The sequence below is a fragment of the Nanorana parkeri genome, unplaced genomic scaffold (genome assembly GCF_000935625.1).
Source record: "Nanorana parkeri isolate BGI_ZX_2015 unplaced genomic scaffold, ASM93562v1 scaffold65, whole genome shotgun sequence".
Classification (NCBI taxonomy): Eukaryota; Metazoa; Chordata; class Amphibia; order Anura; family Dicroglossidae; genus Nanorana; species Nanorana parkeri.
In genome coordinates, this window is record NW_017306333.1 from 2,130,385 (window position 1) to 2,155,212 (window position 24,828).

The window sequence follows — 24,828 nt, forward strand, 5'->3', positions numbered from 1 at the left end:
AAGTTTTCTGCCCCGCCCCCTGCCACCAGACTCCTCCCCTTCTCCGTGTGCCTCTACCAACGTGCACTTGTTCCTCCTACTCCAGTGCCTTCCGTGAGCTGCTGCAGCCCCTCCTGACCGAGCCTTCTCCCCCGAGACACGGAGTACAGCAGGGAAGTGCCGGTCACATAGGGATACAGTGCTCGCAGCTGCCGGCCATTTCATCCCACCGCTGCTGCCGCTTCACCTCCGGTCGCTTCCAGAAGACTGGGAAGTGTTATGTGCCAAAGGCGCAGCAAGCCCTGAAGGAGAGCTGTGCATCTGGGAACATGCCTGGCTGGAAGAAAACTATCCCCATCTGCCTGCAAGCAGAAGAGGAGCGAGGTAAGAGAGGAGAGGGGGGAGGGAGAGGAGCTCTGGGGACATCAGCTGGAACAAGTGACTGCAACTTCTACTAAAGGCTGCTGTCACTGTTAGTGCCCAGTCCCAGGATAAGGTGACTGCTCAAGTGTGGGGGCTGTGTTATATGGAGTGTGCCCTGTCTGGGTGAAGGCAGGTGATGAAATGCAGGCACAGGTGTACAGATGGAGCCTCTCATCTCTGGCACCCTATGCTGTAATGTTCAATCCCCTAAGCACTCCGCTGAGCTGTGTGGAGTGCTCAGGTGTTCAGCTCAGTAGTCACCAGTCTTTCCTATGATGTTGCTGCTGTACAGATGTTATGTGTGGCTTCTAATGCACGTTTCAGCAGTAAATTATTACCTTATTACAAATTCTTGTGTTTAAAGATCTTTTCTATTAAATCCCCTCTTCCGGTTATCCATTAAAAACATACAAGCACGTCAAGTGAATCCAAATCCAGCGCCTTTCTGTTGCCATTTGCCGCTGCACACTCATTCCCATACCGTCATCTACCTACAATACACAAAGTGGAATTTATCAGAACTGGAGTAGATGATCTGCAGCAGTTGCCCGTGGCAACCAATCAGCTTCTCCTTTTTTTTTTTTTTCATTTTTAAAGTTTAACCGAGCAAACTAAAAAGAGAAGCTGCTTGGTTGCCATGGGAAACTGCTCCACATTCTATCTGCTCATAAGTGAGCCAGCCGCAAGAACCAGGAAGCTGGTTCCCTGATGACATGCCGCATTACATGGGGCATGCTGCAGAAACCAGGAAGAGATAGCCGCCCCCGCCCCTGATGATACACCACGCTGCATGCGTGTCCATCAGGGGGCCAGCAGCAAGAACCAGGAAGAGAAGGCAAGATCCCTGGTGATGTGCCACACTGCATGCACGTGATGAGCGACCCAGCCACAAGAACCAGGAAGCTAGTTCCCTGATGGCATGCTGCATTATTTGGGGACAGGCTGCAGAAACCAGGAAGAGATGCCCGGCCCCCTGTTGACACACTATGCTGCATGTGTGCCATCAGTGGGCCATCCACCAGAATCGGGAAGAGACCGCTGGTTCATTGATAATGTGCCACGTTGCATACGTGTCATCAGGGGCCCAGATGAAAGAACAAGGAAGAGATGGTCCGCCCCCTGATTATGCGTTCCGCCGCATGCTCATATGCTTAAGTTTGCCCCAAAGCCTGTTGGCATGCCTAAGCGGGGGTACAGCATTCTTGCCTAGACGAGAAATCCTGAAATGCGGGGCATAAAAGAAAATCAATAATTCTATGGTTGTGTGAAAGGAGTGGAGAGGGAGTAGTCATTTAATGGAAAGCTGACAGAGGTCCTCTTTAAATGGCATACATGCTAATGATAATTGTGTAAAATTGTGCCCATTATGGCTGTACGCAGGTCAGTGAGATGTGTCTTGTTAATGCTCCAGTTCATTCCCCTTTTCAGAAGGCCTCGGTTTGCAAGCCTGCCTGACCCATAAAGTAAATGATTCATGTGAAGAGGGACTAGTCAGAATAAACCTGTATTGTTGCTGTCTTGTTGCATTTCATATGATTTGTCTGGGGTTTGTCGAGTTCATGCTAACACTAGAGCTGGTGTGTACATTGTGAGATGGCTGTTGTCACACTGATGACACCACAAAAAATTGTCACTTGGCCAGCAGCTATTATGATGTTTTTATTATGATGTTCTGCATGTTTTTATACTGTATCCACATTGTTTATTATTATTTCATCTTTCTATAAGTCCTCAGAATGTTTTACTAATAGTTAAGGAAGTGGGATAACCCTGCCAACATATATACAGGCAGAATCATTAGCTTTACCCTGTACAATATTATTGATGGTTCAACCAGTCACACTGCAAGTATGATGTATAAACCAGAACGATTTAATGTACAGGAAAGACTAAAACAGCAATTGTCATCCTATACTGAAGAAGTGTTACTGTATTCCAGCAGACATTTTCATTTCAATGATAAAGCCAGCAATTAAGTTAGTTGCACTGATCTGACTTGTCTGCTTTTTCAGGGTTCATGTATGGGGCCGGCTGTGCCCTACCGTGTACTTTCAAGTGTATTCCTGCCGATAGGGAGCCCTGGGTGTTGCATACAGCCTCTTATAGTGGTCAATGGCTATACACAGGTATACTCCAGATTTGCATAGTCACACACGTGTGTGGCCACACAACTAAAGAACACAGACATTCTGGGTCTGGAGTTGTGCACCCATACGCATGGTTATACAAGTCCGGTATATGCCAGAGTCTGTATGCAGCACCCGGGACTCCCTGGTGATGGAATTGCGCTGGAATTTACGTTGTACAACCACAGCTGGCCAAGTCTTAAAACCCTGTAATTTGTAAGTATTAGACTTCATTCACACTTGCCACTTGCATTTTTTGTCCACTATCTGCAGAGGAAAATCTGTCGGGCTATGATGCTATGTTTATCCTTCTAGAAGCTTTATATGACAAGTGTTTATGCACATTTATGTGCCTTTACGTGCATATGCATCTGGTACCAACTGCTAGCATCAAAACACATTTATATCCGTTTTGGTGCATTCAGACCAGGGGTGGGTAACTTTTACCCTCCAGCTATGCTTCAACTACAAATCCCAACATGCTTCTGTCTCAGGGAGTCATGCCTGTATCTGTCAGTCTTGCAATGCCTCATGGGACTTGTAGTTCCACTACAGCGGGAGGGCCAGAGTTGCCCAACCTTGGTTTAGAAGTCCACATTGGTTCCTAGATGCACCTGACTTATATGTTTTGAAAATGCAGATAAACGCATCTAGGGCAAGGTATGAAAACCCATTGGAATTAATTCATATATATACGTTTATAAAAGCTTTTTAATTGCACATAAAAACATCTAATCACACTTTGAGTGAATGAAGCCTTTTAGGGATGAATGGATTTCTCCTTAGTCCAGAAATTGTGCGTTTCCAGCCAGCTAGAAGAGCTTGGAAACCTTCTTTTTTTTTTTTTTTTTTTTTTTTTTTTTTTTTCCTTTTTTTTTTCTGTGGTCCTTTTTATTGCATATTTAAGTTTTCTTACAATGTTTAAAATTTGATTGAACACCTACCTAAATCTAGGGTGACAGTCATATCTTGGATTTAACGTCTTCATCAATTGACTTTCATAAACCTGTTTGTAAAAAGCCCATTTCTGTGTAGGTCTGCTCTATTAAAACTTGAGGAAGGAAATAGGACCCTGCTGACCACCAGGGATTTCCCTCCCTTCCTCTTGTCGTGATCAGACAGGGCGTGAAGGTAAATCTCCCCAAAGGGACACGGGTCACAAAAAAAGCTGACAGAGTTAATACCTTTCCTTACTTGAGCTATAACTTTTTTTGTAATTATTATTTTGGCTTCAAGGCTTTGTGGACACCGCTATAAGCAACCTTGTCTACTTCTGTCCCCTTTTAGTGAAATAAACTGGATGAGATACTTGTAGTATCACCATAAAGAATAGTTCTAGAGCAGCAGTGTAAAAGACCATAGTCTCTGTACACCAGGGGTGGACAAATTTATATGGAATCCAGGAGCCAGTCTGCTAGTCTGTCCAATCCAGGAGGCAGCAGGATGTTTTTTGGTTTTTTTTGAGAGCCAGCTCCATTCACAACAGCTAGAGAAATCATCAAAAGTTAGGCACCAGCCGTAATTTTGAAAGGAGCATTGGCTACCTGGCGCCCAGGATTTGCCTAGCCCTGCTGTACACGGGGAGCCTGCCATCTCTGGACATGACAGAAGCACAGCATGGTGCATATCTAATTTTACTGATGTCTGTTTATGTCAGGCACGATGTGTACAGAGAATACATTCAGTTTTATATGCTGCTATAGACTTGTGTAGATCTTCTTTCTCTTGTCAACTTTTTGGCAAGAGCATGATGGAGAGAGACGGGGCTAAAAGTCAGCCACATGAACAAGACATGCCATATTCCCTCCGTGTATGTTAGGGGCTGTTTTCATGTTTAAAAGTTTTTGTCCATTCATTGTGACCAAAGTACTTTTGCATAATAATCTCCAGCTACAAGGCACATAGAAATGTCAAGAGCCCCTGACCTTATTCAGCTTCATACTGCTTCCTGCTGTGGGGTAACAGACTTGAATAGAACCAGGCACCAATGAGTTTATGCAAGAATGGGAATATTTAATCCTAAGGTATAAAGCTGGCCATACACTAGTAGATTTTTGTACAAACATTTATACAAAAAAAAAATCTAATCAGAATATTCGATAAAGCCATTAGAGACTTAATGAATATCATTTGAAATTTCAGCAGAAGTTTTACAGATGGTATCTAGTCAGCTGTCTGTCCAGACATTCCCTGGAATTCATAAAGACATTCTTTCTCCCGTCCTAGCAAAAAATGGCATGACTTGCAACAGAGTTTTGTAACGGATGGTAAGGTGTAAATGAATCTGTTGCAGAATTAACTTTGCAACACAATTACACGTGCAACACAATTTACTCCAACAGGTCTTACTTACCTTCACTTTCCTTATCACCGAGATGGTGGTATATCTTAATTAATTTTTTGCAGCCATAGCGCCAGAATGTAACAGTTGCAAGAACTACCTGAGCTTTGTTACATGTGTCGGAAATAGCAGGAAAACTGTTGTGTGGTTTTTATACATTCGGCGCAGTAAGTGTTTCTAATGCTTTATTGAATTGCCCCCAGCCCATGAGCTTGTAGCGTGAGAGTGCAGCAACTATCGGACTTGAAGAGCTTGGACACCGGAGAAAATGATTAAAGAAGTCCACCTCCAGAGAGGATTCAATATTACATTGCAGCGTTAATCCAAAAACTGTCAGGCTTGGCAAAAATGGTAGTTTAATTAATGAAGTGCTTCCTGTCTAAGTGTTAATGCTGATAAACTTCATAAAAAATGGATGTGTGTGTATAGAGAGATAAAAATAGATAGATAGATAGATAGATAGAGGTGTGTGTGTGTGTCGGATAGATAGATAGATAGACAGACAGACAGATAGATAGATAGACGGATAGATGAGAGAGAGAGAGATGTGTGAATCAGCCCTAGTATTTAATTTCTTAAGAAAAGCCTTGGTTCTCTACATCTACAAAGACAATCTGAATGTCTATGGTAACTGTACATGAAATATTACAGCATCCACAAGCCCTGCTAATACATAACAGTTAATGCTGCCTCCCAGACAGATGGGGGGGGGGGGGGGAAAAATGTATGGCCTTCATGTGTAGGGATACAATCATTTCAAAAGTATAATAAGAGAAAATAAAACTACCAGGTTTCCATATAAACAAAATCATAATTATACTGTATTTCTATATTCACTTACAGGGGAAACCTCTATTGAGAGAAGTATGGAGGCTGCCACTGCTGACCTCTCCTAAAAATGCTGGTTGCCTGGCTTTTTGATTCAATGGTTTCAGTGAGTCACTGACTCCATGCATAACAGGAGTTCTGACTTAATTTGGACATTCCTGATTTGCATGCTCATTCTGCATCTTTGCCCCAGATATTGAAGGTAAAGACAGCCAGACAACCAGCATTTTCATAAGGAGATCAGCAATGGAACAACCATGCAAAATCACAGTAGGACTTTTTACTGGCTGCATGCCTGTTTCAGGTCAATGACACGCTTGCTAGTGAAACCAGGATAGATCACTTTAAGCCTGTTCCTAAAAATACAAGCTTTCTACGGCAGCTCACATATTTCTATCATTACAGGTTTAATTTAAAGGACAGTGATCATGAGAACAATACATGGAGTTCCATTTCTTGTCTCCTCCTGAAAGTGCTAGCTGCCTACTGTCTTTTGCTTTATTTCTGAGTCAGTGACATGTAGATAGCAAGGTATGTTCTAATTGCTTACTTGTTCCAGGTCATTGTCTGAAAATATTGAAGTCATTTTCATAAAAGAAATGAGTAATGGCAGCCCACAAACCTCTCCTCTGACATGTTGCTCCGCTACCGTTTGTGAGTCATGGACCTGGATGAAACATAGAAGACCCATATACTTGCTCTAGCCTCACAGGTTTTCTTTGGCCTTGGGCTACCAGGGCATTTTTTGTCTCTTGCTACAAAGTGATTTAACCACTTGCTAGTATTTACCTGAAAAGGCTAGCACTGCCATGGATATTTGTAGTAGTTAAACAATACTTTACTACATGTGATTTTTGCTAATTGGACTGAACTACTAAAAACCTCTTGCGTAGCTTTAGGCTACATAAAAGACTGTCAGCAAGTGGTTAAATTATAGTATCAAGAAATAAAAATTGTCTGTGTAGCTCTAGGGGAATTCAGTTTTGTCCTATGTGAGACAAAAACATGGTGCATATGCAAGCAATGTAATATATTGTTTGCCCCCTACTATCGTTTTCTCTGCAGCCATCTGCATATAAACGTTGTCTCATGCTGGAGACATGTTTATAAACGTTCTTCCCCTTGACAACCACCGCTTAGTGCAGCTGATGGCACTAAATTCCTGCCGATGATCTGGAATCAATTTGAGAGGCTTACCATTATGTGAACAGTATGTCAGCTATGACACAGTGATCAACATGAAAGCTGGATGTTAGTCTGCAATGCTATAGGTTAAAGGAGATCAGAAGGCACAGCATCACATTAGATATTCAGAACAAGCTTTGTTATTTTGTTACAGAATATGTTCTTATTTAAAAATTCTGCATATCCCTACTGCTTCTGGGTTATCTCAAACTGGGTTATCTCCCACAATGCCCTGCAGCACATGACATATGCAGCTGGGTTCCAGGCTGTTGGAGAAGCTGGTCAACTAGAGAGGAGGGGAGGTGGGCAGTGCAATAGGAAGGAGGGGTGGATCTACAAGGGGGGTAGTGAAAGAAGCAGTATACTAGTTTATGAGCACAATTCTTCTGCATGTGTGAATGCAGTGGGAGATATTTGGAAGGCGGAATGAAACGTGGACAAAGGCATACAGGAAATGTATGTGAATGTGTTTCTCAGCATCTATTCAAAGGTATTTATTGGGACTAAATGCACATAGAAATGTAAAGATACAGGGTGAGAGATGTTAAAGTGGCATGCTTAAGCAAATATGACATTTTTGTTGCATAACTTAAGTAACACTTTAAATGATGTATCAGATTACAGTATTAAAAAAAAATTAACTTTTAAAAAAAATATATTTGTAAGCCTAAAATAATGATGAAAAACCAGAAAATAGGTTTTATGTGAACTAAGGATGCACCGAAATGAAATTTGTTAGACCGAAAATAAAATTTCAAAATTTGGTCAGGCCGAAACCAATAATTACTTCCCCCCTTTTAAAAAATGTTTAATTATTTTGTAATTCTTTTTATTTGTATTTTTTTTTTAACTTTACTTTACTGTTAGTGGCTTTGGGGTAATATCAGGGGTCTAAACAAACCCCTGATATTTCCCTTTGATATCAAAAGAGAGGTTGAGGACCCAAATCTCTTTTTCTTTAGCCCCTGTTATAAATGAATAGGAAGCCTCTATACTGAGCTGCTCCTGTCCATTCATAAACTGGGGAGATAGTAACTGATACTATGTCCACAATCATGAATGAACAGGAAGTGTCCTCAGTTATTTAGAAAATTCCGTGTTTAGAACTTCAGCATCACTTCCTGTTCATATTCCACATATTTGCTGATGCTCCCCACTCTCCTTCCTGAACCGTTCCACCCCTCATGCAGCTCTCCTCCCTGCTGACACTGTCTGTCCTGACGGCTTCTATCCTGCCCGCTGGGCGCCGACAGGTGGACGGGCTTTGTGTCCCCTCTGAACCCTGCCGCCTTTGCCAACCAAGGCGGGGGAGAGAAGCGGGGATTGGAGGGGACACAGGCCGACGCTAGCAGCCAGCTCCCAGCGGGGAGGAGAAGCTGGGAATGCACTGCAATTTTCTTTCTTTTTTTTTCTATCGGCATTTTTCCCGTAGTACTATTTTCGGCTGAAATGTTTCGGTGCATCCCTAGTTTAAACAGTGTACTACAAGCCTTATATGTCCCCCTTCTTCTTTTTTTTTTTTTTTTTTTATGGTTTGGTGTACAAATGAGTTATAGAGCTATTGTTGAGTTAATCAACACATGCTGATCCTGCTAAATTTGCAATGGCTATCTAGGCATCAATGACCTCTGGGCAAGAAAGGGTTACATTTATCCTACCCTTTGCCAAGTGGTCAGCAGCAGAAATCAGCTTCTGCTTTCTGTTTAAACCCTTATTTTAAGGTGCTATATTGAGATCTGTAGCATAAAATTGAAAAAATCAGCATTGGAATACATACATTTGAAGTGCATGCAAGTGAATAAAGTTTAAACAAAAAAATTACATTGAAAACAGAGCAGGAGGAATGATGAAACTTTTTTTTTTAACTTTATGCATATGTCGTACATGATTCTAAAAACAAACATTTTACTAGTCATTTAGCCCTGGTTCACACCTAGGCGGCATTGTGTGTTTTTTATATGTGTGGTTATTTGCACATTTATGCGCGTTTGGCACATTTTTACACACATAAGAAATGTGTGTACATGAAAAAGACTGGCAGCTTAAGAAACATTGTGGTCAATAGACGAACGCGTGGACAAACGCGTTTCCATTGAAGTTTATGGGGGAAAAACAAGCTTGAAACTGCCAAAAGAAGCTCATGTACCTTTTCTGCGTTTTGCTGCTCAGTGGTGAACAGGGGCCATTGAAAATCATGGTATTTCTTGTGTTTTTCCTACTGCTCAAAACTAGGTGTGAACATCTTCTCAAAATGTTACCTGCTTTTCCGCCAAGTTATACGTTTTTGGTATGGAAAGGCTGTGGTGTTGAACAGTGTTATAATTATGCCAGTAAGAAGAAAGGTACTTCTGCTTTTAATTCTTTGGGATAAAGTAGGTTACATTAAATTTAGGTTGGTAAGAAACCTGAACAAAATATTTGCTGAAAAAACAAGACGCTTTTGTAAATTGTCGCAATTTAGAATTTGCGACAATTTACAAAAGCGTCTTTGTTTTTTCAGCAAATATTTTGTTCAGGTTTCTTACCAACCTAAATTTAATGTAACCTACTTTATCCCAAAGAATTAAAAGCAGAAGTACCTTTCTTCTCACTGGCATAATATATATAGTATACTGAGCTTAGGGTGACGGGAGGACGCTAGTTTGTGTCCTCCCATTACCCTAAGGAGAACTGTGGGGAAAAGCCTTAACCCCCATAGTTCTCCAAGTAATTTTCATGCCTAACGTGCATTTTAGCGTGTGCAAAAAAAGCCTCGACAGTGAAACTGTTAAACCTATACAGGGATTGTTTTGCTGTTTGTGTGTCATTAAGCAAATATTTATTTACTTGCTCTCCTGTAGCAACAACAGGAAGTAAGAGAAAAGGTTTCCAAAGTAGGTTAAATCTCCTCTTAAGCTGACCATACACAATTAGTTGTTAGCTATTTTATTCTGACAGTTGGCTCTCTCTACTTGCTGTGGGTTGGCTGCAGTCACTTTTCAGCCAAATTTTGTTTGACCTGGCGCATTTGACAAAACTGACATTGAACCAGTAATCGGCTTTTGTTGAGCCAGAAAGCCTACACGCTTTCGTCAGATTACTGTGAATGGCCAAAATTCGAACAGTCTATGGCCAGTATCAGACCGTCCCCATCGGAGCAGGTGTCTCCATTGGAAGAGTTGCTTTCTATGCCTGTTTTGTTGACAGTTTAAACTAGGGATGTCCCGATAGCACTTTTTCAAGACCAAGTACAAGTACTTCCCCTCATGTACTTGCCGATACCAATTACCGATACGTTTTTTGAAAGGGACAGGTGACTTTGAATGATCCATAGTACAACTACATGTTATGTACTATGGATCATGATTTAACCTATTCATGTTACCTGGGGAGAATTGTAAATCTATTGCTTTAATGTAGTGGAGGTGTGTGCTGTATATATATGTACTAAATATACATTACACACATCCAGTACACAATGGCAATAGATTTACAGCCAGCCCTGTCCCAGCTTCCCTCACTCAAAGTTTCACTCCGATCCCTGTTGCCTCGCGCGGTGCCTCTTGTGGTCGGTGCTGGGCAGGATCGCTGCATCGCGTCTCGGTGCTCGGCTTGTGGGAGGCTCTCACAATTCTGCCCTGCTAACAGGAATAGGTTAAATCATGATCCATAGTACATAATAGTATATAACATGTAGTTGTACTATGGATCATTTAACCTATTCATGTTAGCAACGGAGAATTGTAAATCTATTGCTGCAGTGAATTCGGAATGTGTACTGTACATGTACTACATATAGAGTACACTGCAGTAATAGATTTACAATTATCCCCTGCTAACATGAATAGGTTAAATGATCCATAGTACATAATATATACATAACATGTAGTTGTACCATGGATCATTTAACCCAATCCTGTTAGCAGGTCAGGATTGTAAATCTACTGCTGCAGTGCATTCTATGTATAGAACATACACAGTACATATAGAATGCACTGTAGCAATAGATTTACAATTCTCCCGTGCTAATATGAATCGGTTAAATGATCCGTAGTACAACTACATATTATGTACTATGGATCATTTAACCCCTTCATATTAGCAGTGCAGAATTGTAAATCTATTGCTGCAGTGCATTCTATATGTAGTACATGTACAGAACATATAGAATAGCAGAAATAGATTCTTGTTCACACAAAACACTAAGCCCAGGCCCCGTCTTACTTACTGTTGCCTCGATTGCGGTGCCTCGCGATGTCCCGAACGATTTTCCTCACATGTGAGGATGTTGTCGGCGCTGAGCGGAGGAGCATCGCGTCACTGCTGTGGGCGACGCTTCAGGTGGGGTCCTCTGGGCAGGTGCCGGCCACCTATATTAGGACCCCACCTGGACGCTGCACACTGCAGTGACGCAACGCTCCTCTGCTCAGCCGCTCAGCGCCGACGACGTCTTCACATGTGAGGAAAAGCATTCGGCACCTCCGAAGGTACAGAGGAAAAAAAACCAGCCCAAGCATCTGGGCATTTTTACAAGTACTTGTCAAAATGCCCTGTATCTGTCCCGATACCGATGCTAGCTTCGGTATCGGGACATCCCTAGTTTAAACTTTTTTGGTATTTTTCCCACTTTTAGTACCAGTGATAGTGGTCATGAGGACTGAGAGCGTGAATCTCTCCACCGTGTCTAACCTCTCACCACTCTACCAAAACTTAAAAGAAAAAAGTATTTTAATTATACTTTAAGCAGTAGAACTCCTACCATGGATTTGATTTAGCACGTTTCATGCTAGAATGTTTTAAATGATTTGATCTCTGCTCTTAATTATTTCTTTAATAACTAGGACAGGGAAATATATGAGCCCATTTAGAATAATTGTAATATATTTGGAATGCTGATATGAAGAACAATTTTCTTTATCATAAATGACTCGGTGAATATTTGAGTCAGTACTGCTGCCATCCAACAGTCAAGGCTGCATTGGCAAATAGTCGAGTGGAAAGGTCTAATTTCTAAAATAAAATTATTTTCAATTGATTGCCTTTGCAAAGCTCATACTGAGAGATGTGGGAATTGGAATGCTCATGCTGTCTGAACTTTTAAAAGCTGATACGAATTGGCACTTTAACAAATGCAGGATTTAGAGAAATAAACTTGGGAATCAGATTGTTTTCTGACAAGTGCTTCAAATTCACCTTGTTATAATAGATGTCATATACAGCCATATTCATTCAAGATTGTTGATTCTTAAAGCCCAGCTCTAGCCTGGTGGTTGCATTGTAGAAGCATTCATAGGTGGCCTTTCTCACTTTCTGTGGCTGATGTTATACTTCAGTTTTGTGTGACGTCCAGCATTACCCAAGTCTTTCCTCATTAGCCCTAGCTGTCGGGTACACAACTCATAGTCCTCTGACTGCCAACATATAGTGCCATGTTGGCGCCAAACATTTACTACCTTGTTTCCTGAAAGGAAGGTCTTCAAGGAGGGAAAAGGTCTCCTAATTTACATGACTGTACCTTTGCTTGGCACTCTTATGTATTTAGGGAATACATACCCCCCGCCCCTTGCACGGGTGCCTTTATCAGCTAAGTGGCTGCCCTGGAAGCACCCGCCCGTCTGTTTTCTCGGCCATGCCCGCAGTAGCTGTGTGCGTCCATAGCAGCAAACAGCCCTGCAACAGGCCATACCCCTCCTCTCCATCCAACAGGTTAATTGACATCTATGGCTCCTCTGCACTGAATCTCCTGCCCCCCACCCACCAGGAATTTTGGAATGGAGGATCGCTTCTGGGACTGGCTGCAGTGAGAAGCAGCATTGGCAGGTAAGTGGGGGGGTGGGGGGAGGCACATAAACGTACTGGGCATTTTTTACCTTAATGCAGAGAATCCGTTAAAGTAAAAAATGCCCTGCCTTTAATACTACTTTAAAGCGTCTATCCACTTTCACAGGCAAAATTGAGACCCCTACTATATGTTTATTATGTGTTCCTGTTCACACAGCATATCTAATAATACATTTTAAAAATATTTCACCTGCAGTGAGGTGTGACCTCCCATCCTGTTTGGTTCCAATGTACTTCTCACAATCTCAGATTCCAGCACTAACTCCCATACCTGCTTGCATATATTCTGCTTTTATAAATGCACTACTGGTTTATATGCCCGATTCAGCTATAGGCTACCCAACAACTTTGTGATAGGGTTATAACTGTGGTCAGGTTTTTATTGCTGTTTGTTCCTTTTTGGGGAGAATTCAGCTAGATTATAGTAGGGAGGTGATGAGGTTATGTCTGTGAAGGTTCACATTTATCCAGGTCTTGGTATAGCCAGTAGTGGTGCGTCACATTTAACTAGACATGTTCTGTAATGTTGAAGACATGTTGTAGCTTATACATGCCACTTCTTCAGTTCTAAATTGTCAGAAAAATACCCCAGCATTTATATCCACACATTCCATCCTGTTTTTGGAAATCAGCATCTGCCTTGAAACAATCCATAGTAATTGTATTGAAGTGTATGTGCTACTTGTGTGTATTAATGCCAAAAGTATGTTCAATACATGCACAGGAACGGAAGAAGTGGTTTGGAAGTTGAATTTGACCAACTATTGGGTAACGCCGGGGAAATCTTTCAAACCGGGACGCAAGCAAAAGCATATTTTTAGAGTGGGGAAAGGTTAGCACATCTGATGACAATTTTATTGCTGTCTGTTCCTTCCTGTCCTGTTGACAACTGCTCTCATTATCGCAAATACAGGAAGTGAGGAAAAATGACACAGACTGAACAAAAAATCTGACGGAAATTGGAATTCTTTCCTACTCTAGCCAAAAATAGGAAATACTTGCTGAAGTTACTTTTACTCTGCTTCCCGATTTTATATGGGTTGCATGGTAGGAAAATTCTTAACTACTAAAGGTGGCCATACATTCTACGATTTTTGTTCAACATTTTTCGTTTCTGGCACAAACCCTTGTTCGATTATACCTAGAATTCCCCATCAAGCACAGTCAAATGTCGTTTTCAGAAATCATTGGTTAGCCATACTAACCAACCAATTTGTTACGAACGACGTATATAATTTCCTTTTACATGTGCTGTGTTTTTTTTTTCCTGAGATTTTTGATGAGCGAAAACCCCACTGACTCGATTTTCGTGCGGTCAGAGAAACATTTTCCAACCTGACTGATTTTAAAAATTTATATCACAATATTAAAATTGAAAATTAGGTTATATACCATCAATTAAATCTGCGTTCCGAAGACTGTCCATGTACGGTTTACGACTGAAAATCGTACATTGTATGGCCACCTTAAGTAGATTATTTGATCTAATTTTAAAAAATTGTGCATGGATGGTTTTGTGCCCTTAAGATTTCATTTCACTTGTATCATTTGATTAACCTATTTACATCTGTGTGGTGGTTTAAGTTCATCCCGTGGAAACCTAGGAGTCCTCCAGAGGGTGCTGCAGGTTACTTGAAAAATTAGCATTTTCTGCCTGTCTGATGAGTAATCGCTGAGAACAATGGTATCTTGGCTATCTGAAAGGGCGGATTATTTGGTACCAATGTAGGGGCATTCTCCTCATTTATTGCCAATGTTCTGGGGCCCTTCTCCCAATGTCTTCCTATGTCGGAGGGCCCCTATCCCAACAAAGACCAATCTAAGATTGTCCTTCCAGTTGCTACCAATCTAAAGGGGATCTTCTTTACTGACCACCAGTGAATGGACACTGCACTGAACACCAATGTGAGGTAGCACTACAATTTTTACACTCTGTATTTCTTTTCTCAACATTATTTATTTCCGTGGGACCTCAGGCAGACGAACTTGTTTAAACATTTTAAGGGCCTTTAGTATCGAGGCATTTTCACATGTACAAATAAATGCCCGTGAAAATGCGCTGTATCGGGACATCCCTAATGGAAACCAAATCCCTATTGGGCTAAGCATTGCCTGTTTCAAGACAACATTGCTGAGTAACTTGTTGAATACTTTGACATCAATAAAAATGTAACATCTTTTTTGCATTGGATACTGCCAAAGCTTATCTCTGAGGCATACATATTAGATCTGTGAAATAATACAACAAATTCCAAAAAAAGATGAGCAGCTTTGGATAAGCAGATAAGCTTTCACTTCAATTTGATACCTACACTGACATACATATTTACAATGTGGATAACATAAGGTTTTTCACTGCACAGAGATATTAAATGGTTTAAAAAACTAATTGTTTTCAGTATTATTATGCTTTGAATACCGATAACTGGTATGAAAAACATTGTTTAATATCTAACAATAGTTTCATCTGAGAAAAGCTGTATTGAAGGGGGATTGCAACTGTACCTTGAAGGGATTCCACTACCCCAGATGATATGGGAAGGCCATAATTATTTTGGTTCTAATATTGCATTGGAAATGTTTGTGCTGGTGGTGGGTGCTCTCCTACATATGTTGCCAGACACACATGCTCTTTTAGCTGATGTATATAAAACATACAAAGTGAAATTGCTCTCCAGGTTATTGGAAATGTTTAAAGGAGAATTATGGGGTAAGTGAAATACACTCATCCCCATAATTAGAGCCGTGGAATGACCCTGAAGCTGTCACTTGGCTTTTGATTGGGAACTGGGCGATCACATAAGGCCGATAGCTCAGTTCCTGATAGTCACCGCACTCTGCAGGGAGAAGATCAGTCACTTTGCTAATAGTTGTCCATGATATGACTATTTTTAATTTGAATGATTCTTTTAGAAGGTGAAACATTAGAGCTCAGTTAACTCCTGATACTCTATTTCCTATACAGTAGTTAGTGTTTTGTAAATCCTAACACGTCATCTACATCATGGCAATAACTACCTACAGGTTAAGCATTCTATTTATCACTTGACTGCTGTGTCCTGTCTTCCCCCACCTAGCTCTAGTGGCTCTGAGCAAAACTTTAAATCAATACTCCTTGGTTTGCGTTTACATCACACATCTCAGGAGCGCTTTAGCTCCACTGAGACAGTCCGAAGCGTTCTCCAGCTGTAGGCGGGAATAAAAGGGATGATTGATATCCCTTAACACTCCCTACACCTGTGTGTGGGGCCTAGCTTGATTTTCACAGGAGAGTTAACATTATTTTATAAATAATTCTTAAAGGCTTTTTTTGCATATATCTACTGCTAGCAATTTTCGGCCGGTACGCGAGTAGAGACACACTGGTAAGTCTATGGACGCATGCAGACACTGTGGGACAGGAAGTGCCAGCAAGCACAGAGGAGTCAGCGCTGGAGGGGGAGGGGAGACACAGGAGGGTGCCAAAAAATTACAAAAAAGAGACATAAGTAAGGTAAGTGCTGACATTAACGTTGGGGTGAGGGAATATTCGCAGATAATGTTAATATGTCTGCCACTGAATCATATTTATATATGCCACTTGTATTTAATAATCGTATCTCTCATTTAAGTGTATTCTATCAAATTTTCTCGATAAGGTTTTTTGCTGTTTTTGTATATGTTTTTAACTCGTGCATCTGCTGTATATTTTTATGGTAATTCATGTGGGGCTTATTGATATCTGACTTGGACTTTTAAAATGACAATATTCATTACCATTTGTGTTTTACTATAGATATATAATAATAGGGCCCTATTATAACAATGATTTTAGTTTGAATACTGTTTAGGTTTTTACAAAAACTGCTTTTCTGTTATAATATTTTTGGGTTTGTCTACTATTTAGGTGAGCTGCTAACAGTCACTTACTGTTGGATGTCGGTATATATACAGTGTTTTATTTTATATAGCATTCAAATCTAGAATACACATCGACGGTTTATTAGAATCAGCAAATGTTTACATAGTGGGGTTTTTTTCTCATTATTAACTTAGCTTATTGAATAAGTTGAAATTCTGCTGACTTCATCTTCCAATCTTGCAAGCAAAATTTTTGTTTTACATTTTCTTTATTTTTCTTGCCAATGATTTTGTGTATTTTTTGCAAAGTGAAAATTCACTTGGAAAGTTAAAATCCTATACTCTTTTAATAAAGCAGGGTCATTGTGTGCCTTAGTAGATTATTAAAACTTGATTTAGCTTAATATTTCACTAATGCTGACCAATGAAGCATTCATTTAAATAAGATGGCATATTGCAGTACCTCATTTGCAGCACATAAATCATTGATTTGTGTAAATAGCAGCTCACACTGTTTTTCAATACATTTTTTTTCTACTAATTGAATTAAAATATATAACAAACAAAAAACAGCTTTTGTTTTCTGTAGTAGCATTGATGGTATATATTTTTTTTACCTAATAATTTTCATAAAATTGAAAGTGATCATGAAGATTGTAAATCTGTCCATGAGACTAGATCCCAACGGAAAAATCAAATGTAATCTTGGCATACTGTTGGTTCAGGCATAAATACAACTGTGTGTTATAAACAATGTTGCAGAATTGCACATATGTAAAATAAGTGCTGAAACAGCGCAACTTGTACTAATTAGTCATGTATTTGCCAAGATCCCACCTCTCTGCTACAATGAAATAGCAGTAAGTAGCATTAAAAGAAGTAGATAAATTAAAGCTAAATGTATTAACTGAAAATAGAACACTTCTTTTTATTTTACAAAATAGCATAAACTATATCAAACTTGTTCATGAAGTTGGTGGAGTTTGACTAAATACTGTTTCTGCATGGAAAACACTCCTGGAAATGTTTATTTAACTGTAATTTCCTTTTTTTTTTTTTTTTTTTAATTTATCCTCTTTTGCTTTGTCTGTTGATCTGTAGGTTGTTTTTTTCAGAATTCTCCCCATCTATTGAAAAAGACAGCGAGAGGAGACCAACTACTAGTTTTTTTTTAATTGGTCAGCTCTGAGACCCTGTGAACATCATTGCTTGTATCATAGTGGTTAAGGCCCAACTCTGGTCAAAAGCAGTTTATTTTAAATAGTTTTGAACAGTGTAGGGGGACAGACGTTAACCCTTCCCTATTAAAAAAAAAAGTTACAAACTGTCAGGTTCTTATTCTCTGTCTTCCTCTTCCAATAACACCCACTCCCCTCATTTCTTAGCCTGCTCTCACGAACTATCAAAAGGAAGTGAAGTGAAATCTTTCCATCAGGGTCATGGACTGCAATAAAAAATAGAAGCCTTTTAGGTTTATCCGAAATGTAAACAAAAGAAAGAAAGTTTGGGCTGGAGTTATGCTTTAATGTAAACCTGTATAGGAGGTTTACCTGATTTTTTGTTTTTGTTTTGATAAGTATGTTATCTTGATCTTGTTGTTCCCACCAAAAGTATGCAGCTAGTGAAGTCTAAAGCTGGCTATACACCAGTAGAATTTTGTTCGAAAAAAGTAATGTTTGGAATATTTTCGTTCAACTTTCTAATAAAGTGAGGAAAATAATTATTGGTTATATGTTGGTGACCGTATTCCATTGGCAGAAGTTGATCTTTAGATCAACTTTTGCCAAAGGAACATGTTTGAAAATCTTTAATTGAATTTTAGTTTGCAGCCAATCAGCTGCAAGCACCATTAGTTACACCTTGCTAGTACCGGGTTGGACCCCCTTTTTGCCTTCATTCCTCGTGGCATAGATTCGACAAGGTGTTCCTCAAATTTTGGTCCATATTGATATGATAGCATCGCACATTTGCTGCAGATTTGTCGGCTGCGCATCCATGATGTGAATCTCATTATGTTCAAGAAACCAGTTTGAGATGATGTGAGCTTTGTGACATGGTGCGTTATCCTGCTGGAGGTAGCCATCAGAAGATGGGTACAATGTAGTCATAAAGGGATGGATATGGTCAGCAACAATACTCAGCTAGGATGTGGCCTTTAAATGCTGCTGAATTGGTACCAAGGGGCTCAAAGTGTGCCAAGAAAATATCCCCTAACCATTGCACCACCAGCCTGAACCATGGATACAAAGCAGGATGGATCCGTGCTTTCATGTTTACGCCAAATTCTGACCTGACCCTCTGAATGTTGCAGCTGAAATCAAGACTCCTCAAACCAGGCAATGTTTTTCCAATATTCTACTGTGTTGTTCAATTTTGTTGAGCCTGTGCGAATTGTATCCTCTGTTTCCTGTTCCTAGCTGACAGAAGTGGCACCCGGTGTGGTCCTCTGCTGCTGTAGCCCATCTGAATCAAGGTTGGACGTGTTGTGCATTCAGAGATGGTATACTGTATACCTCGGTTGTCTTTCTATCATCTTGAACCAGTCGGCCCATTCTCCTTTGATTTCTGACATCAACATGGCATTCTCGTCCACACAACTGCCGCTCACTGGAGATTTTCTCTTTCGGACCATTCTCTATAAACCCTAGAAATGGTTGTGTCTGAAAATCCGAGTAGATCATCTTTTTTCCCCATTCTGATGCTCGGTTTGAACTTCAGCAAGACGTCTTCACCACGTCTAGATGCCTAAATGCTTTGAGTTGCTGCTATGTGATTGGCTGACTTAGCAATTTGTGTTACCAAGCAATTGAACAGGTGTACCTAAGAAAGTGGCTGGTGAGTGTATCTATGTAGAAAATATATTTATCTGTATAAACACATGCACATAGTCCCTAACACTGCTATATATATATTACAATTCTGGGAGGTTATTCTGGGAAATTATGAAGAACTTTCTGCAACCTTCTTATTAATTTTTTTATTGAGTCATTAAAAAATAGTTTTTGAAAAAAGTAGGAAATGGTTAAAAGAGAACTATTGTCTAACCTTTTTTTGGCCATTGTTCTCATCAGGGTCACAGGAGGACGTACACTAATGTCCTCCTGTGACCCAAAACTCAGCATATAGCGGGCTATTGCTTGCTATATGCTGACAGCGCAGAGCCGCACTGCAGGCAGCACGACAATATTGTCGGAATCCGCACCGCTGGCTGTTTGACTGCTGACTCTGCCTCTCTAGACTTAACGTGGAATTAAACTCTAAAAATAACTTAACTTTTTTTTTTTCACGCGTACCCTATGTAGCGTATGCTCTATACAGTGTACACCATAGCACTTTGGGCCAGGTTCAGGGAGCAGTGTAATTCATGTGCGCATGTAAGGGGGGGCGGGGGGATGCAGTGTTGAGTGGTTCATGGACCCATTTTTGCTGAAGGACATCCCAGAAAGAGGTAGTTGTGTGCCATAATCTGCAGGTATGTTGTGCATACACTTTCCCTTACTGGTTTTTCATTGCCGTCTGTATTCCCATTTGAGAGAGTTTCCTCTACCCTCCTGTTTGGTAACTACTACACTCTGGCACTGTCAGAGTTTGCCACTAAGCTGTGTCCTACACATTTCTTTTGGCCCATCCCTATGATGCGCTGCTATATTGACCAATAGGAATGTGCAAGAGGGAAGTGGGGTAGGCAAGCTTCACTTTGAAATGCTGAAGCTTCGGCTAATTAGAATTGCTTATCGGTGATTTTCAATGTTCTTTAAAGTGTTTTCACCAGTCAGGAGTGGAATTGATCAAAGTTAACTTTTAATGCATGCATCCTCATATTTGCTGAAAATACAATAAAAAGGAACTTGTCATGTATGAGATGTCCATAGAGGACACAATGGATCACAAATGCTCTGGTATCTGCTGATATTTGTTCTTGCTTTTTCATAGCAACTAAAGTTTATGAAGGTCCCTGCTGTTCAAGTACATTTGTTTTAAAACAAACAATATATACTTTTAATAGGCAATTTACTGTGTAATAATATGTAATTTAACTATTTTATTTGTAATATAGTGTTTGTTTATTGGCCATCATGTTCCCATGGCTTACTGTTTATCGTAGCAGGTAATTTAACCCTGTAATGTTGCTTTTAGATCTACTATTGATTATTCATTTTGATTCAAATTCCTTTTTAAAAAAATATATATTTATTTATCTAATTTTCCGCTGTAGTTCTTTTTATTGTGTTAGATGACATTTCAGCTACATCTTTTTCACCTAGTCTTGAAGTTTTTTTATAGATGAAATGAAGACAAAAAAATTGCAAATGAGAATCATGCGGCTGCTGCAAAGATTCGAAATTGGTATTCACTGAATCAAAAAGATTTCAAGCCAGATGTCACTTTGATTACAGGAATGCATGACTTAAAGGTCTCAATGATCCTCAGGCTTCTTGTGTACAGTACTTACTGTATCTTTTCTGTTCTGCTATTTTATTTAAATGTAGCATGCAATTTCATTAGTTGGTAACAATGTATTTAATACATTTTTTTATATTTATGTGGTCCTCGTTAAACATTTGCATATTTTATATATTTAAATGTACCCACTAAACACTAGAAGAAGCCAAAATGATTTCTATAAATACAAATCTAACATGCATTGGGTTTTATGTGACTTTCCCTTACTTTTGATATATGAAGTTGGCCAGCCTGATTGCAAATAATGTCAGAAATGTTCTTGATGTTTCGTAACATTTATATGGTTCAGTGATGATGTCTCTATGTAGCGTAAACTTTTTTTTATTTATTTTTTTATTTACACACTTCATCAACAACAAGCCTTTGTGAGTACAAAACCCTTTACTGGTACACTTTCAAATTCATATGGGCTAATTAAATGCTTTACAATGACCAGTTGATGCAAACCGCATCATGTCCGCAGTATAAGCCACCAAACAATGTGGTTTCTAATGCACCCAGTCAACCCAGAATTTAAGGTAGAAGCAGCAGTTTTACTGTTGTATACTGTTCTAATTTGTCTTGGGACTCAACTCTTCCCAAAACCTAACCAAACCAATCTTAATAACACTTAAGATGTATGAATAGCCAAAAATGTTTTATTTTTGGATAGCACCGGAAAGGTTAAAAAAAAAGCCCTGTCAGTTAATTTTTTTACTGTGTACTGTTGGGGAAAGTTCCTTTCATGTCTATCCTTGAGACACAATAGGAGGTGAGAGGAAATCTCCACAAAGTGATTTAAAATGACCTCCTTAACTGGAACAGGTGCTCCCATTAGAAGATTTATCTGTTTTTCTTGTGAGAACTGTACAATTTTGATTTTTACTTTTTATCCCAGTGCCAATGGTCACCAGCACATTGGTGAGGAAGTGAATTTACCTCACGGGGACGCACAACAATCAAAAGTGGAGGAAAAAAATGTGGCTATACGTTTCACATTTTTTAAATTTTGAGAATCTTCTATACAAAACTATTGGACTAAAAAGATTACGATAGACTTACATTTATACTCTTTAAAAATCCTAAGCCTCATTTTATCTTGGAATTTGATCCGTAAGTACAGGCCATTCAGGGTATAAAATGTCTAGGGGCCCATTTTTTTTTTTGGCAGCTCATTGAAATGAAAAGTGCTAGAAATTGTACTTGACTCTTTTTTTTTCCTAATAGGGACATGTGTTGCATTGCTTTAAGCTGGTCATTCACTTGTTGAATTTCAGCTTGCTGCAGCCCTCTGTTTGACAAAGTTAATTTTCTTGGTCCAACAATGACTGCAGCCAATAATCTGTTTGAGTATTCTGACAGCGGCAGCAGTGTTTCAACATCTTCTTTCTTTGAGCCCACTGGCACTTACAAATGTGAAGGATGGTGCCATCAGACACTGATGTACCCTAACGTTGGGATTCAGCATGTATCTCATTGAAAGTTTTCTTGGCTCTTCTACGATTTACACTATGCTTCTGTTCAATCTGGGGTTAATTTCATTTTGCAGCCACGTCTAGGGAATTCTAGAGAAGACCGGGCCTTTACTGTACTAGCTCTGAGAAACACGTTAGCTGGTCTGTGGGACCTGCTTTGTAACACATGGCTTATTCATATACTCTTATGCGAGTAGTTTTTATGTTATTTTTATTGCTCCATCCAATAAATGTTAATACACTAGGAGAAGTTGCTGTTTGTTAATTTTGTTTTGCATGTGTTGTGAGTATACTTCCCAGTGCCCTTGAAGACGGCAGCCATCTCCCTCTACGGTTTGAAGTTGAAGAACCCCTTTATGCTGAGCGCTGTGGTGTACATAGTTTCCTTTTGGATTTTTTGTTCCACGTCTAGGGAGGTTGACTACATTCCCATGGACCTTAAACTTCTTAATATTTGTAACTATAGCGTTCAAGCATTTTAGAGACAGTCCTATAGCCTTTACCTTTGACATGCTAGTAGTTTTCTTTCAGATCTCCTTAGACAACTCTTTACTCTGCTTTCTCTGGTCCATGTATCGGGTGCTACAAATGAGGGTACCAAACAACATGGTGACTACATTTCTCAATTTAAATAAGCTGACCGATTACAAGATTGAAGACGTGATACTAATTTTAGTAAACAGTTTTAAAATGTCACTATCCAAATATTTATATTTTTTTCTAGAGGTAACAACAAATCTGTCACAGCCATTTTAGAATTATCTTTGTTGAATAAGCAATTCTTTTTTTTTTCCCTTTCACACCTTTTCTTCTTAAAGCAGAACTCAATGAATGTTTTTTATTAACCCTTGCAGCGGGGCTCGTTTGTGTCTAGGTTAAAAAAAAAACCCTGATTTACTCACCCAAAGCTAAAAAGCTGGCTTCTTCTTAGACCAGTGCCTGGAATGTCTCTTCCCCCTTTTCTGCAGTGGTCTAAAGTCCTGTAAATCATCACATCTATACACTGTGCATAGGCGTAAGGATGTTGAGGAGCATTCCAATGTGCTGTGGAGGAGGGGACAGGCTGGAGCGAGCGCCATGACAGCTGGCTGGCTCGGAACTTTGGTATATCTTTTTGTTATTTTAGCACCTAGACACAAACGAACACTTTACCCTTGCAGTGCGGTGGTAGCCTCACTGCAAGGGTTAATTTAAAAAATTTGTGGCGTTCTGCTGTAACTTTGACATACCAAAAGAATGCATACATGAGATAATTGCTTTTAATGTAATCACTTTTCAGGAGGAGTGAATAATTGTTTCATGAAGATGCCAGACCAAGAGAAATGCTGGGGAAGATAGCAGTAACGGGGATAGGAGAACTGTCAGTGCAAACCAGGAGGCAAGTCTGCTATAATATGACAAGAGCTGTGCCGCCATGCAAAAGTATATAGCAATAACAATAAGTGCAAAAAAAAAATATATAAATAAAAAAAAAAGAAAAGTAACAATTTTTTATTCAGTGCTGCGGTACTTTGGCTGACATTTATTCAGTCATGCAACGCTGTACTGAAATGTATACTATTTTTTGGGGACTTGTGGAGCTTTCTTTTAGGGGTATTTAATCACCACTGGGGCTTTTTAATTTTTAACTAATATACAGAAAAACATTTTTCCCTATGTTTATGAAACATTTATCACATAATTTTTTGGTAAAACGTAAAAGACGGGGTCACATTAGGTAAATAGACACCAAACCATGTCATGGCTTAAAATTTTGCACGCATGCGAAATCGCAAAAAAACTACATACCCAAAATTGGCCATAGTAGATGCTTTAAAAGCTTTTACCGCTCATCAGTTTAGTGTTAACAGTGATTGATGGCCCTACAATTATTGCTCATGCTCCAACGTTCGTGATATGTAATATGTGCAGCGCAATCATTGTCTTCGCATTTAGGCGCACCCGACGCTTGTTTGTATGAGGGGTCGGGGAACTTTAAACATTTTTTTTTGTGTATACTTTTTTTTTATTTGACATATTTTTTTTTAAACTATTTTTTCTTTACATTTAACTTTATTGCTATCACATTGGGGGGCTAAGAAGCCCTGTATGTGATAGCGAATTTACATTGACAGGTCATCTATATGGAGACATCAGGGGTCTTTAAGACCCCTAATGTCACCTAGGGATCCCCAAAGACGCTGATGCAATATACATCACTTCCGCATCCAGACACCAGAGGGAAGATCAGAGGGAGATCTCCCTCCTATCGCCGGTTACAGAGCTGCCGTGCTGGTCCCGGGCACGCATGGGGCACAGCAGAGCCCAGAATCGGCAGTGGAGGGGGACTGCATAAAAGCGATCGGGGGGCTATACAGCCGCCCGACCG

General features: G+C 39.8%; 1 protein-coding gene across 1 annotated transcript in view; it reads left to right on the top strand.

Annotated features, from left to right (window-relative positions):
• The first annotated feature begins 248 nt into the window (after positions 1-248).
• The window catches only part of GRIP1 (glutamate receptor interacting protein 1), a 419,799-nt gene continuing 395,219 nt past the window's right edge, over positions 249-24,828 (top strand). Inside the window, exon 1 of the mRNA XM_018576366.1 lies at positions 249-363. Within this exon, the coding sequence (XP_018431868.1) occupies positions 309-363 (55 nt within the window). The 5' untranslated portion in view covers positions 249-308. The remainder of the gene's footprint in view (positions 364-24,828) is intronic.